Below are 13,747 nucleotides of genomic sequence, written 5' to 3'. Positions count from 1 at the left end.
GCTCTCCGCTACTTCCTTCCTGGCTACTTTACCCGCCTTTGAGATACCCACAACCCCCTGCGGCTGGGGGCTGGGCGACCCATGGGGTAGGCGGGGAAACGGAAGTGGGCGGTGCTCAGGCTGCCTGGGAAATGTCAGCCTCTTGACTGGGGACGGGTTTTCCTTACGGCGGAGCCTGCGGGCCTTCTAGTGATCGTCACCGCCGTCGCCTCGGAGAGTGGGTCCCAGATCCTGGACGATTGCGGCCGACGCGGAGTTTCCCGGTCCTTCCAGACACTGTCTGGCGAGATCGGACCGTGAGCCCGATGGGGAGAGCGTGAGGCACTGTGGGGTCGAGGGTCTGAGGCCGAGAGCAAGCGGAGATCGAGAGGACCACGGAGACCCCGAGCACCCGCCGCCACGGGCCTAACTAAGTCCCCGGTCACGGAGAGGAGGTGGTAGCCCGGCCCGCTGGCCAGGTGAGAGGATGGGGGCCGCGGGCGTCACATGTGCTGTCCCCTCCGCCGGGAAGCTGCTTCCTTCATCGGGGAGAGGGTGACCCTTAGCACCGGTCTGCGCACAGGATCCTTTCCTCAACAGTAAAACAGGCACTAATGATATCGGGGGTCATCTCGAAGGCTTGGCGTGAGGGTCAAGTCAGATAACGCTTGTGAAAGCGTCTTGTAAACAAAAGCGCTGTTCGAACGAGAGGCGAGGCGGTGTTTTAATTTCAGGTGAGCAGACCAGTGGTTCCCGTGTGCAGTGGGAAGGCTGCGCATAGCCTTTCAGCCTTGACGAATTTCATAAATGTTAGCAAGGGAACGAATACGGTGACTGTATGTTTGCAGAGGGCTTTATAGCGCAACTCTCGGGGCCAGGAGCGGGGCCATTCGGCTCTTAAGACCGGCTGCGTCTGGTTGCGTCGCTGTCTAAAAACAAGCTGCTTTTAGCCTGTGTCGGCGGAGAAGAGTTTGGGGGCAGCTAGAGGAGGGAGTGTGCCATGTTCCAGATAGGATGACCATGCGAAATCTGTTGTGCACACTATACCATAACTGTGACCCTTGGAAAACATTGGAAGAGAGAAGGGGAACGAATTCCTACCCTAATAAAAATGGAGAGGATTTATAAAGTTCGGAAGTAAGCAGGCCCGCGTCATCACAAAAATTAATATTGGAGTATTACTTCGGTATGCTGGATGACTTACCTTAAAAAATAGTATGACATACCATTAAAAAAATGATTCGCTTTTTGTTGGATTTAAACCTAAAACCTATCTTGTCCAGGTATGTGTTTGTTTCAGGCTTGGTGCTTAGCTTGAAAAGTGACTACTTCTTAATTAAGGTATTCACGAACCTTTAGTTTTTTCTTGAAAGTAAGCGAAATTGGCCTAAAGAAGGGATATGCTCACAAATTAATTTTGCCTTAAACTATGTGAAGATACTAGGTTGAATTGTCACAACTCATTAAACTGATGTTACAGAAAATATTTTTAAATGCAATATTCTGATTTTTTATATAAAGCTACCTTTATGTTACTTTGGCTAAGGGGAAAGCAGTTGCCCTGGGTTGGAATCTACATCCTTTCCCTTAAGTTGGCAACTCATTAGAAAAAAATAATTTTGTCAAAAAAAGTTATAGTCTCCTTCAAGAAAGACAGAGGGAATGTTTCTGGAGGAGAAAGAAAACAAGAAAATAATATGTCGTGATGAGAATAAACAAAGTTTTGAGACATAAAGTAGATCGTATAGATAGGAAGATCTAATGGGATGATTTTAAATTTAAAGATGAGAAATTTCTAGTGGTAGGATTTAGCAAGGATTTACCTAGGAACTAGGGAACATTTCTGGTTGTCAGAATACTTTTTATATCTGAATTGGTGGACAGGAAGTCCTCTATAGGACTTCAAAAAGAGCCTTTCAACTTTGAAAATCTGTCTTCAAATTCTGTAATAGATATCTTACTAACAGTTTGCCCTGGCAACAGAAAAACATTCGCTTGCTGAAATAGGAATCATTTTTTTCCGCATGTCTTCTAATCATGGCTGTTTTCTATCTAAGTAAATAAAAGTTTAAATTGGTACAGGTGTCTGATATAAGGAATTGTGTCCGTTGAAGAGATGAGATTATCAGCTACATATATAATTGCTGTCTGGTCTCTTCAGGAATTGCATGTAATTGCTACTGATATGGATTATTTTTTTCCCTGATTAATTTTATTTACTTAATCTTGCTCAGCATGCCCCATGTCCCATTTTAGTGGAGAGGTGTGACTATATTCCTAAAACTAGAATTACTAGATCATTATCTAGGATAGATGAATTATAATTGTTTTATCTCTGGAAATGACATTAGAGTAAGTAATGTTTAGTACTGTTTGGAAGTTTGAGATAGAATACAAAGTGACTTTGGGGCTCCTGGGTGGCTCAGGTTTGATTTTGGCTTAGGTCATGACCTCATGGTTGTTGAGATCCAGCCTGCATCAGGCTCAGTCAGCCCTGGGCATGGAGCCTGCTTAAGATATTCTCTCTCTCTCTCTCTCTCTCTGTCTCTGTCTCTGTCTCTCTCTCTCTCTCTGTCTCTCACCCGTCTGTCCCCTCTCTGTGCATTCCCCACTCTCTCAAAAAAAAAAATACAAAGTCACTTTGTAAATTGGGAAAGTGTTTATTGTAAAAGGGACAAGATAGTCAATATTATGAAGGCACAGGAGAGGCCAAAAAGGACTGGAACCTACACTTGACAATAAGATAAATAAATAAATAAATAAATAAATAAATAAATAAATGTATATGTATATATGTTCAGTAACATATTAGTGTTCTTTTTGAAAATGAAATATGACAAGAGATTGTATTTAAATAGAAGAGTGATGTGCTTTTTTTCTTAGTTCCATCATAGCATGAAATCTTAAAGATTTCCTTAATTTTTTTATGTTATTTAGCTTAAGGGAACAAAAGGCTAACAACAATTACATAGCAAGAAGTTTCTACCTGCCATCAAATTTCAAAAGGATCCTTTTCCCTCCATTAATTTTAAAGTAGATCTTTCGATCTCTGTAGTTTGATGTTTTCTGTGATGGACAGATTGGGGCAAGAACAAAAGGGTTCTTTCCCTATTCTGATTTGCTCTGTTTTCTTTTCTACCTTCCTCATGTAGATTAACAGTCTTAAGTAATAGCAGTCTTACCTGAAGGTAAAAATTCTTAGTTAATTCTATATTAAACATGACTTTTCTAGCATTCTATCTTGATATATGTAAAGGAACAATTAATAGAATGTTTCTTGTTTACTATGAAATGGAGCAAAAGAAAGCATTTAAACAATTTAAATTGCATTAAGTATGTCTGGATTCAAAGAGACTCTATAGTATCCATGTTGTAGTTAGAATGTGTAGGTTTGAATCCCAGCTTTGCCACTCACTGACTGGGAATGTGGACAAACTACTTACTCTATGTACCCTTTTCTGTTCTATAAATAAGGATATTTATAGTCCTTTCTTATGAGGTTGTGAGGTCTAATTTGATAAAGTATGTTAAGTGCTAGCATAATGCTTGGAATCCAGTAAACTCATACTCAATGTTAGCTATTGTTGTTGTTGTTGTTTTTAATTACTTTAGTAAGAAGGATTCTAAGGGGTCACCGGGGTGGCTCGGTTGGTTGAGCCTCCGACTTTGGCTTGGGTCATGGTGTCGAAGTTAGTGGGTTCGAGCTTGCACGGGGCTCCCTGCTGTCAGCCCAGAGCCTGCTTGGGACTCTCTGTCCCCCTCTCTCTCTCTGCTCTTCCCCTGTTTATGTTTTCTCTCAAAACTACATAAACTTTTTTTTTTTTAAAGGATTCTAAGGATTATTCTTTAATTACCAAAATAAGTCTTACAATCTCTTTACCTGAAATCTTTAAGAATCCATTACAATTCCAATTGTTTTCTTCTTACCTGCTTACATGGTTACTCACTCTCTCTCTCTCCCATGCCTTACCAAAAGTTAAGCACTTTGTACGTATCTGTTTCTTCAGAAGGGCTTGTCGCACTTTGGAATTCAGCTTACCTGGTTGATTTGGCAACTCAGCCCATTTTTTGAAAATGACTTCAAAAAATATTACAACTGTTTTTATTTTTAGAGTAGGAGCCACATTCTCTTGTGGTATATCCTAAACTGAATTCTCCCTGTACATCTCCCTGAAATCTTTAAACATGGAATAATGGTTATATTTCAAAGATTTAATTTTTTATTGGTGGTAGAGAATTGTTGACTTTCATCACTCCATCTAGTTCTGATACTTTCAATTTTTCATTATTAAGATGTTGAGTTGCCTCCTAGTTTTTATTATTTTACATATCTGAATAAAGACACATTTAAATTTATACAATCTGAGCCTGATGAATCATTAGGTTCTAGCCAGAAATCTTTCATTCAGTTTTGGAACCTGAGGTTTGGACAAAATATTTGTGTTCAGTTGCTACTACAAATCTTTCCTGCCATCTTCCCTTCTTCTCTTTTCCTTTTCTTTCTCTTTCTTTTTGAAAATATTTAGGATGCTTCAAATTCCAAAATTTTCTTAACCTGTAAATTTTCCACTTGAATTTAGCCTAAAAAACCTATCAGCCATAAAGTACTTGGGAAACAGCACCCCAAGTCAGTAACAATAACAAGCTAATTATGAAAGGCATTTGAAAGGGATTGTATGAGATCTTGATACTTGTTCAAAGACTGACTTGGATTTTAAATGTTTAAGACTTTAGAACTGGTATTTTGAAAGGGAGACTATGTCTGGATTTCAAGTACTAAAATTTGATTGAATGAATTGGCGTTTTGATTTTGAGTAAAATCTACTTTTGCTGCTGTTGGTGTTCATGCCACCCTGTGACAGCTTTAAATCTCCTGTTCAATTTCTAATCACATGGAACTGAATTTTGATTTGCCTCCAAATTTTTGCATATTCTTCACTCATTTTTGTCATTTAGCCTAAACATGTTATTTTAATAATTTGAAGAATACTCCTAGAAGGACCACTTTTGTGGGTGGAGGCACATTTCCTCTTTTGTCCTTGGAGTATATTTTTGCACAGCTGTACATGGTTGCAGGTCAGCAGATGATCCATTTTTATCTACCTCCACTTTGATCATGTTCCTAGGAGAATGGCATTGTCTTTCTACATGACATTGCCATGTCTTACACACCTTCTTGACACGGTTCTGTCCCTTCACAACAGACAGGTGAAGGGGTGTTTGGGCTACTTTGTAGACCTATGGAGGTAATCCCAATTAGTCAAGAGAGGCAAGGGGAGCAATTTCTTGGAGCAAAAATCATTTTTTGTTTTATAGGAATGAGGGTGGACTCAGGCTGTGGTAACCACAGAGAATGAGAAGCAAAAAGCATTTGGTATCCATATTTTGGTGGGGGAGGAGACTATATGGTATAAAGCTATGCTTTGAGACTGTTGAAGCAACTGGTTATCTTCTAGAAGCACATGATATAAAGGAGGTGGAGATTAGCAAATAGCATTTATTGAGGATCTGTTCTGGGCCTCGAACTCCTATTTGGTGTTTCACTTTTGTATCTCCTTTGATCTTCATGGCAACCTGCATGAGGTGATTATTTATCCTCACTTAATAGCTTAAATTGTATAAAGTTATGCAATTATTAAATTGAGTTGGGATTTGGAACCCAGGTTTATCACAGTACAATAAAACATTTGTATTTTAAAATAGCTATAACTTTAGACACCCAGCACCACAGCAGAATTTTTCATTTTCTATTTGCTGTGTGTTTTACCTTCATATTACTACACTGATTTTTAACTGATGTTAAAATTACAAAATAATACTTTATTTGAAATTAAAAACACATAACACAAAAGCACAAAGAAGAAAATAGAAATCATGTCTTTATCATTTTAGGACAGCCACTGTTAGCATTTTGATGTATATTTGTCCGTGTGTTTCTTATGTGCACTTCCTCAGACCCCACCCCTGTCCCTTTGCCATCTCTAAAGTGCCCCTGTGGATCTCACCTTTCTTCCAGACTGGGGAATCTGGTGGCTTCTTTGAATCACAGCCTGTAGTGGAGTGTTGCTGTTCTGTAGTCCTTGACTCATGCACAGATCCCTGCTCCCATCAGTACGGACAGGTTTGCAGGATTAGTGATTTATGAAACCCTTGGCTGCTTTTTTCAAAAGGGCAGTGGACAGCGATGAGACTGGTGGATGCCTTTGAGACTTCCTAGACTATTTAGTACAAACATTTAAGTTGTTGCTATGTTTTCATGTTTAAATAATGCTGCCATGAAAGATAATACCGTAGATCAATTTTTGTTCATGTTTTGGGTTTTCTTTAGGTTATTTGAAGAGGGATTGATAGGACAAAGGATATGTACCTTTCTAAAGGTATCTCATACATATTGCCAAATTGCTGTACTCCTTGGTTATGAGTTTTTTTTACTAAACCAAACCTGAGTTGTCTAATCTATATTTTTATTAGATTTTAATTGACAGTTACTTTATTAATTGAACATACAGATAACTAGATCAGATGGGGAATAAGGTGTGCCTCTAGCTTTGAACACAAAATTACTGAGCTGAAATAACCAAAACAGGATATAGGGATTCGTAAAGAACCTTGAAAAGTGCTGTCATTCTAGACTGAAAAAAATAATTCCTCACTTGAATTTAGGTACAGGTCAAAGTTATGGACTTTGAAACTATTATTTTCTCACCTAAGATTAGGGAAACCCCAATTTTCATCTCCAGCTTAATGGGGCCCTTAGGCCTAACCTTGTGCCATAACAAGACAACAGGAGCTCAGGTTGAACAGAATGGACGGTGTGGTAAACAGAATAATAGACCCTAAAGGATATGTATGCCTTAATCCTTGGAACCAGTAAATATGACTAGATTATCCACATTGTCCCAGTGAGATCAGATAAGCCCTTGAAAGCAGAGTTTTCTCCCCCACTGAGAGTGGAAGAGAAAGTCCAAGATTCCGGAGAGGATTTGACAAACCATTGCTGTCTCTGAGGTACACAGGGCCACATGCAAAGACTGAAAGAGGCCTCTGGAGCTAAGGGTAAATGCCAGCTGACGGCCAACAAGGAAATGGCGATCTCAGCTCTAAAACTGTAACAAACTGAATTATGTCAACAGCCTGGATGAACTTAGAAGTACATTCTTCCCCCAGAGTCTCCAGAGAGGGACACAGACCTGCTGACACCTTGCTTTTGATCTTGAGAATTCAGTTGAGCCAACTTGTGCCTGGACATCTGACCCACAGAAACTATGATATAAGGGTGTTGTTTTAAGCCTCTGAGTTTATAGGAATTGTTTATAGCAGGAATAGGAGACTAATACACCGAGAATGGAAGAGATCGAACCAAACCATTTCTTTATTACTAGAATAAGGGATCCATAGTTCTCTTTATTCATCTATAAGATTTTTAAAGTGCAATCAAATCAGACTGAAAAATTGACAGCTACTGTAGAAAAATATTAGTAGCTTGTGGTAAGTTTATAACTGATTTTGTTGTTTGCCTATGCCAATAATCTTATAATTCATTTTTGTCTTAGTGTTTTCTTTAAAAAAATTTTTTTAATGTCTATTTATTTTTGAGAGAGAGAGTACAAGCAGGAGAGGGGCAGAGAGAGGGAGGGAGACACAGAATCCGAAGCAGGCTCCAGGCTCGGAGCTGTCAGCACAGAGCCCCAGGCGGACCTCGAACCCACAAACTGTGAGATTATTACCTGAGCTGAAGTTGGTCGCTTAACCGACTGAGCCCCCCTGGCGCCCCAATGTCTTAAGTGTTTTTCATGCATATTATAATAAATGTAAAATGTGTGAATTGAGTTTTTCCATTAATGTTATGGTAATTTTCAAATGTTACTAGATAATCTTAATATCATTTCTTATACTTCAATAATCTATCATTTGCTTCTGCCATACTTTAGCATTTCCTTGGTAATCTCTGATATTCAGTCTTTTTTCTATGACTACCATATTCCTTGGACTGGACAATTTCAGGAAAGTAAATATCTCAGTCAAACCATAAAGGGATTTTCAGATAGTAACTATGTTACATTTAAATTCACATTGAGTTATGTTTGTTTAAAAGCTGGATCTTGAAGATGGTAATGGCTTTCATCAGCACATTCTGCATGGAGTTATCCATTTAATCTATTCTTGAATTACAAATAAGATTTGACCTACTCTTATTGTGATGGTATAAGTTTTTCTCATAGAAAATGAAATTTGAAATTTTGAGTAGTAGTTAGTAGTGGCAGAGATGTAGAAGTCTTTGAGTTGTGATAAGTATTTGTAAAATCGGTTTTGAAGAACATAACGAGTTTTATGTTGCCTTTATAGTCAGCATTAATAAAAATTATGTATATACTGAAATGTAATGTTTTTATTCACTTATTCATTCATTCAACAAATACTCTTTGAATATCTACTGTATGCTGAATACTATATTAGAGACATGGTATATAGTACTGAATAGTCAAGTCTCTGCTCTCATAAAGTCTGGGAGGTGGGGATGGAGGAAAAGGGCTACAGGGAGAAAATAAATATAAATATACATTATATTAGGTGGATAAGTGCTTTGAAGAAAGATATTGCAGGATATGGTGATAGAGTGATGAAAGAGGGTCAATTTGAGATATTTAAAAAATATGAAAATACTGGTTGAAATACACAAAGGAATGTTTAGTTGAAATACACAAAGGAAGGGTCAGAGAGAGAGAGAGAGAGAGAGACACAGAATCTGAAGCAGGCTCTAGGCTCCAAGCTGTCAGCACAGAGTCAGATGCGGAGCTCCAACTCATGGACCCTGAGATCATGACCTGAGCCGAAGTCAGACACCCAACTGATGTAGCCACAGACGCCCCTTTGTATCACAATGTTGATTCACTATTAAGATATTTATTACTTGTAATAGTGTAGTTAGTCCATGGACCCAACAAAAATGCCTAAAATTGATTTTACAAAGGTGAACCGAACATGCTGCATTTAGTTAGTAAAGGTAAATTATTTTAAAAGCATAGAGAGAGAGAAAAATAAACCATTTGCTGGTGTCTGTATTATCAGCATTTATAATTAAGAATATTTTCAAGTGTTGATGATTACAGGTTTGTAATATAACTTGAAGTCTGGAATTGTCATGTCTCCAACTTTGGTTTTCTTTTTTAACATTATTTTGGCTATTTGGGGTCTTTTCTGGTTCCATACAAATTTCAGAATTGTTTGTTCTAGCTCTGTGAAGAATGCTGGTGTTATTTTGATAGGGATTGCATTGAATGTGTAGATTGCTTCAGGTAGTATCAGCATTTTAAACAATATTTGTTCTTCCAATCCATGAGCATGGAATGTTTTTCCATGAGCATGGAATGTTTTTTATTTCTTTGTGTCTTCTTCAGTTTCTTTCATAAGCTTTCTATTTTCTTCTTATTTTTTTTTTAACGTTTATGTATTTTTGAGACAGAGAGAGACAGAGCATGAACAGGTGAGGGTCAGAGAGAGAGAGGAAGACACAGAATCTGAAACAGGCTCCAGGCTCTGAGCCGTCAGCACAGAGCCCGACGCAGGGCTTGAACTCACGAACCACGAGATCATGACCTGAGCTGAAGTCGGACGCTTAACTGACTGAGCCACCCAGGCGCCCCAACTTTCTATAGATTTTTTAACCTCTTTGGTTAAGTTTGTTCCTGGGTGCTTTATGGTTTTTGGTGCAATTATAAATGGGACCGAGTCCTTGATTTCTATTTCTGCTGCTTGTTTATTGGTATATAGAAATGCCACAGATTTCTGTGTGTTGATTTTCATATCCTGTGACTTTGCTGAATTCACATATCCGTTCTAGCAGTTTTTTGGTGGACTCTTGGGTTTTCCACATAGAGTGTCATGTCACCTGGGAAGATTAAAAGTTTGACTTCTTCCTTGCCGATTTGAATGCATTTTATTTCTTTTAGTTGTCTGATTGCTGAGGCTAGAACTTCCATCATATGTTGAACAATGGGTGAGAGTGGACATCCCTGTTGTGTTCTTGACCTTAGGCAGAAAGCTCTGTTTTTCCCCATTGAAGATGATATTAGCTGTGGGTCTTTCATAGGTGGCCTTTATGATCTTAAGGTATGATCCTTCTATCCCTACTTTCTTGAGAGTTTTTATCAAGAAAGGATGTTGTATTTTGTCAAATGCTTTTTCTGCATCTACTGAGAGGATCATGTGGTTCTTATCCTTTCTTTTATTAATGTGATGTATCATGTTGATTGATTTGCCGGTATTGAACCAGCCCTACATCCAGGAATAAATCGCACTTAATCATGGTGAATAATTCTTTTAACGTATTGTTGGATTCAGTTTGCTAGTACCTTGTTGATAATTTTTGCATCCATGTTCCATCAGGGAATTTGGTCTGTATTCTCCTTTTTAGTGGGGTCTTTGTCTGGTTTTGGAATCAGGGTGATGCTGGCCTCATAGAATGAGTTTGGAAGTTTTCTTCCCATTTCTATTTTTTTTGGAACAGCTTCAAAAGAATAGGTGTTAACTTTTCTTTAAATGTTTGGTAGAATTCCCCTGGAAAGCCATTTGGCCCTGGACTCTTGAGATTTTTGATTACTGATTCAATTTCTTTACTGGTTATGGGTCTATTCAAATTTCCTATTTCTTCCTGTTTCAGTTTTGGTAGTTTATGTATTTCTGGGAATTTCTTCCAGATTGACCAATATGTTGGCATATAATTGTTCATAATATTCTCATATTGTTGTTTGTATTTCTGTGGTGTTGGTTGTGATCTCTCCTCTTTCATTTGTGATTTTATCTGGATCCTATCCTTTTTGATCAAACTGGCTAGGGGTGTATCAATTTTGTTAATTCTTTCAAAGAACCAGCTCGCGGTTTCGTTGATCTGTTCTGTGTTTTTTTTTCTTTCTTTTTTTTAAATTTTGATATCCTTGGTTTCTGCTCTAATCTTTATTATGTCCCTTCTTCTGCTGGTTTTGGGATAAAGAAGATGTGATACACACACACACACACACTCTGGAATATTACTTAGCAATCAGAAAGAATGAAATCTTGCCATTTGCAACAATGTGGATAGAACTAAAGTGTATTATGCTAAGTGAAATAAGTGAGGCAGAGAAAGATAAGTATCATATGATTTTTCTCTCATATGTGGAATTTAAGAAACAAAACATGAACATAGGGGAAGGGAAGGAAAAAATAAGATAAGAGAGAGAGGTAAACCATAAGACACTTTTAAATACAGAGAACAAACTTAGGGTTGCTGGAGGGGTTTTGGGTGGGGGGATGGGCTAAATGGGTGATAGGCTTTAAAGAGGACACTTGCTGGGATGAACACTGGGTGTTTTGTATAAGCGATGAATCATTAAATTCTACTCCTGAAATCGTTATTACACTATATGTTAACTACCTTGGATTTAAATAAAATTTAAAAATTAAAAACCAATTCTCAAGTGTATGATTTTATTCAATAATCATTGGTAAATTTTTCTACATATAAAATAGGTAACTTTCTTTAAAGAAAATAAGATTTATATAGGTAAATGGAAAAGTGGTAAGTATACATTTGCAAGGGTCAGGGGTGCCAAACCCTGTACAGTCGAAAATCTGTGTATAAGTTTTGACTCCCTGGAAACGTAACTGTTTATAGCCTACTGTTGATTAGAAGCCTTACCTGTAATGTAAACAGCCGATTAATAGATATTTTGTGTGTATGTCTGTGTGTGTGTTCTACTGGATGAACTTGACGTTTATTTTATAGTGTGAGTATTTTTTATTGAAGATAATTAGCATACAGCATTATATTAGTTTCAGGTGTATGACATAATGATTCAACATATATTGTATGCATATTATATATTCATAATAAACTAAGCTACAGAAAAGAAAATGTTATTAAGAAAGTCATAAAGAAGAGGACATATATTTAAAGTACTGTATTTATCAAAAAAAAAAATCCATGTGTAAGTGGACCCACACTGCTCAAACCTAAGTTGTTTAAGTATCAAGTACTGTGTTTTGTGAAGCAGTAAATAAGTAAGAATTTCAAGTCGTTAAAGTTGTTAAGACAAGATTAGCACACACTTAAAAACAAACTATTTCAAAGGAAATGTTTTCAAATGGTCTTTTTCTTGCTGTTTTTCCCTCTTTTGGAACATTTTAAGTAATGGACTGTGGAAAACTTTATTTTACGAAACGTCTGATTACTTAGGATCTAGTCAATTGTGTATTTGTATAAAACTTCTGTTGGGGCTTATAACTGTAAGGAACAAACACCAAATGATACTTTTGAAACAGTTCACGGTCAGTATTCTTATTTTGCAATATTTTTAGAAGTAGTATAATTTTCATTAAGATAACTTTTTTTCTGAAGATATAATTTACGTTGAGATTTTAAGATCTGTTTTCAAAAATTAGATATGTATTTGAGAGTAGGAATTATCCTTTTCCTTCTATTTCTTTTTTTTTTTTTTTTTTGATGTTTTATTTATTTTTGAGAGAGAGAGAGACTGCAAGTCGGGGTGGAGTAGGGGAGGAAAGGCAGTGGTGGGACAGGATCCAAAGCAGGCTCTGTGCTGACAGCAGGGAACCTGATTCCAGGCTTGACCTCACGAACTGTGAGATCATGACCTGAGCCGAAGTGGACACTCAACTGACTGACACACCCAGGCATACCCTTTTTCCTTCTATTTGTAGTTCAATGTAAAGCCTGACAATTTTCCAAAGAATTTATTAACACGTCAATAAACAAATATTTAGGAAATTTCCAAGTGGTTGTTTATGTTAATGCTACTTTTTTTTTCTTTTCCACTTTACAGATATGATCCAGACCTGCTCATGAATGACTTTTGGTTAGTCAGAGTGAACATTCAATAATGAGTGGTGCAGCTTTGGGACTCGAGATTGTTTTTGTCTTTTTTCTGGCATTATTCCTACTTCATCGATATGGAGACTTTAAGAAACAGCATAGACTTGTAATTATTGGAACACTGCTAGCTTGGTATCTCTGCTTTCTTATCGTCTTCATACTGCCTCTGGATGTTAGTACGGTAAGAGGTGAAACTGAGTTTTGCAATTTGAAAGGCAATTGTAATCATACAGCATGTTTGAGATATGGTCTTAAAACAGCTAAATTATATAAGGTCATGCTTAACTTTTTGTATTTAAATCTTTGTAAATTTGATCATTAAAAAACATAACCAGGAAGGTCACTGGTGGATAGGTTGATACCCCCCAGTATCCTGTAACTCTGTAACCTTCTGATTTTCTTTTTTTTTTTTTTCATTCTTTTTTCAATGTTTATTTATTTTTGGGACAGAGAGAGACAGAGCATGAATGGGGGAGGGGCAGAGAGAGAGGGAGACACAGAATCGGAAACAGGCTCCAGGCTCTGAGCCATCAGCCCAGAGCCCGACGCGGGGCTCAAACTCACGGACCGCGAGATCGTGACCTGGCTGAAGTCGGACGCTTAACCGACTGCGCCACCCAGGCGCCCCCTGATTTTCATTTTTAAACCGTGTGTTCATTGATTTAGACAATATACAACCGATGTAAGCATGCAGCCGCAAACTCAAGCCCTACCGAGAACAGCAACATTACAGGATTCCACGCAACTGCTACTCCAGTTCCAAGGTATTTTCTTCCTTTTGTTTTTTTTTTTTTCTTTTTTTAAATAGCGTAGAGGAAAAATTACTTTAAAATTGTCTGTTCTTACCATTCGGGATTTAAATTTATAAAGTTGATCTTCTTTTTCTACTCATCCCCC

The 13,747-nt window shown here is 37.6% G+C and overlaps 1 protein-coding gene across 7 annotated transcripts in view; it reads left to right on the top strand.

The window, feature by feature from the left end:
* The first annotated feature begins 90 nt into the window (after positions 1-90).
* LMBRD2 (LMBR1 domain containing 2) overlaps positions 91-13,747 on the top strand; it is a 52,726-nt gene continuing 39,069 nt past the window's right edge. For 4 of the 7 annotated variants that reach the window (XR_005796876.1, XR_005796877.1, XM_040495377.1 and 1 more), the window contains exons 1-3: positions 92-458; positions 12,801-13,031; positions 13,517-13,614. Coding sequence is in view for 5 of the 7 variants with exons in the window: in XM_040495377.1 (XP_040351311.1) it covers positions 12,858-13,031; positions 13,517-13,614 (272 nt within the window). In the remaining 2 variants the exon portion in view is untranslated. Of the gene's footprint in view, positions 459-12,800; positions 13,032-13,516; positions 13,615-13,747 lie in introns of all 7 variants that reach the window. The other 3 variants (XM_040495363.1, XM_040495362.1, XM_040495369.1) reach the window with 3 other exon arrangements.

The sequence above is a fragment of the Herpailurus yagouaroundi genome, unplaced genomic scaffold (assembly GCF_014898765.1).
Source record: "Herpailurus yagouaroundi ecotype Mexico unplaced genomic scaffold, PumYag 29, whole genome shotgun sequence".
In the NCBI taxonomy this organism is placed as follows: domain Eukaryota; kingdom Metazoa; phylum Chordata; class Mammalia; order Carnivora; family Felidae; genus Herpailurus; species Herpailurus yagouaroundi.
The sequence above is the reverse complement of the archived record's forward strand: the minus strand, read 5'-3'. Positions and strand labels throughout refer to the sequence as shown.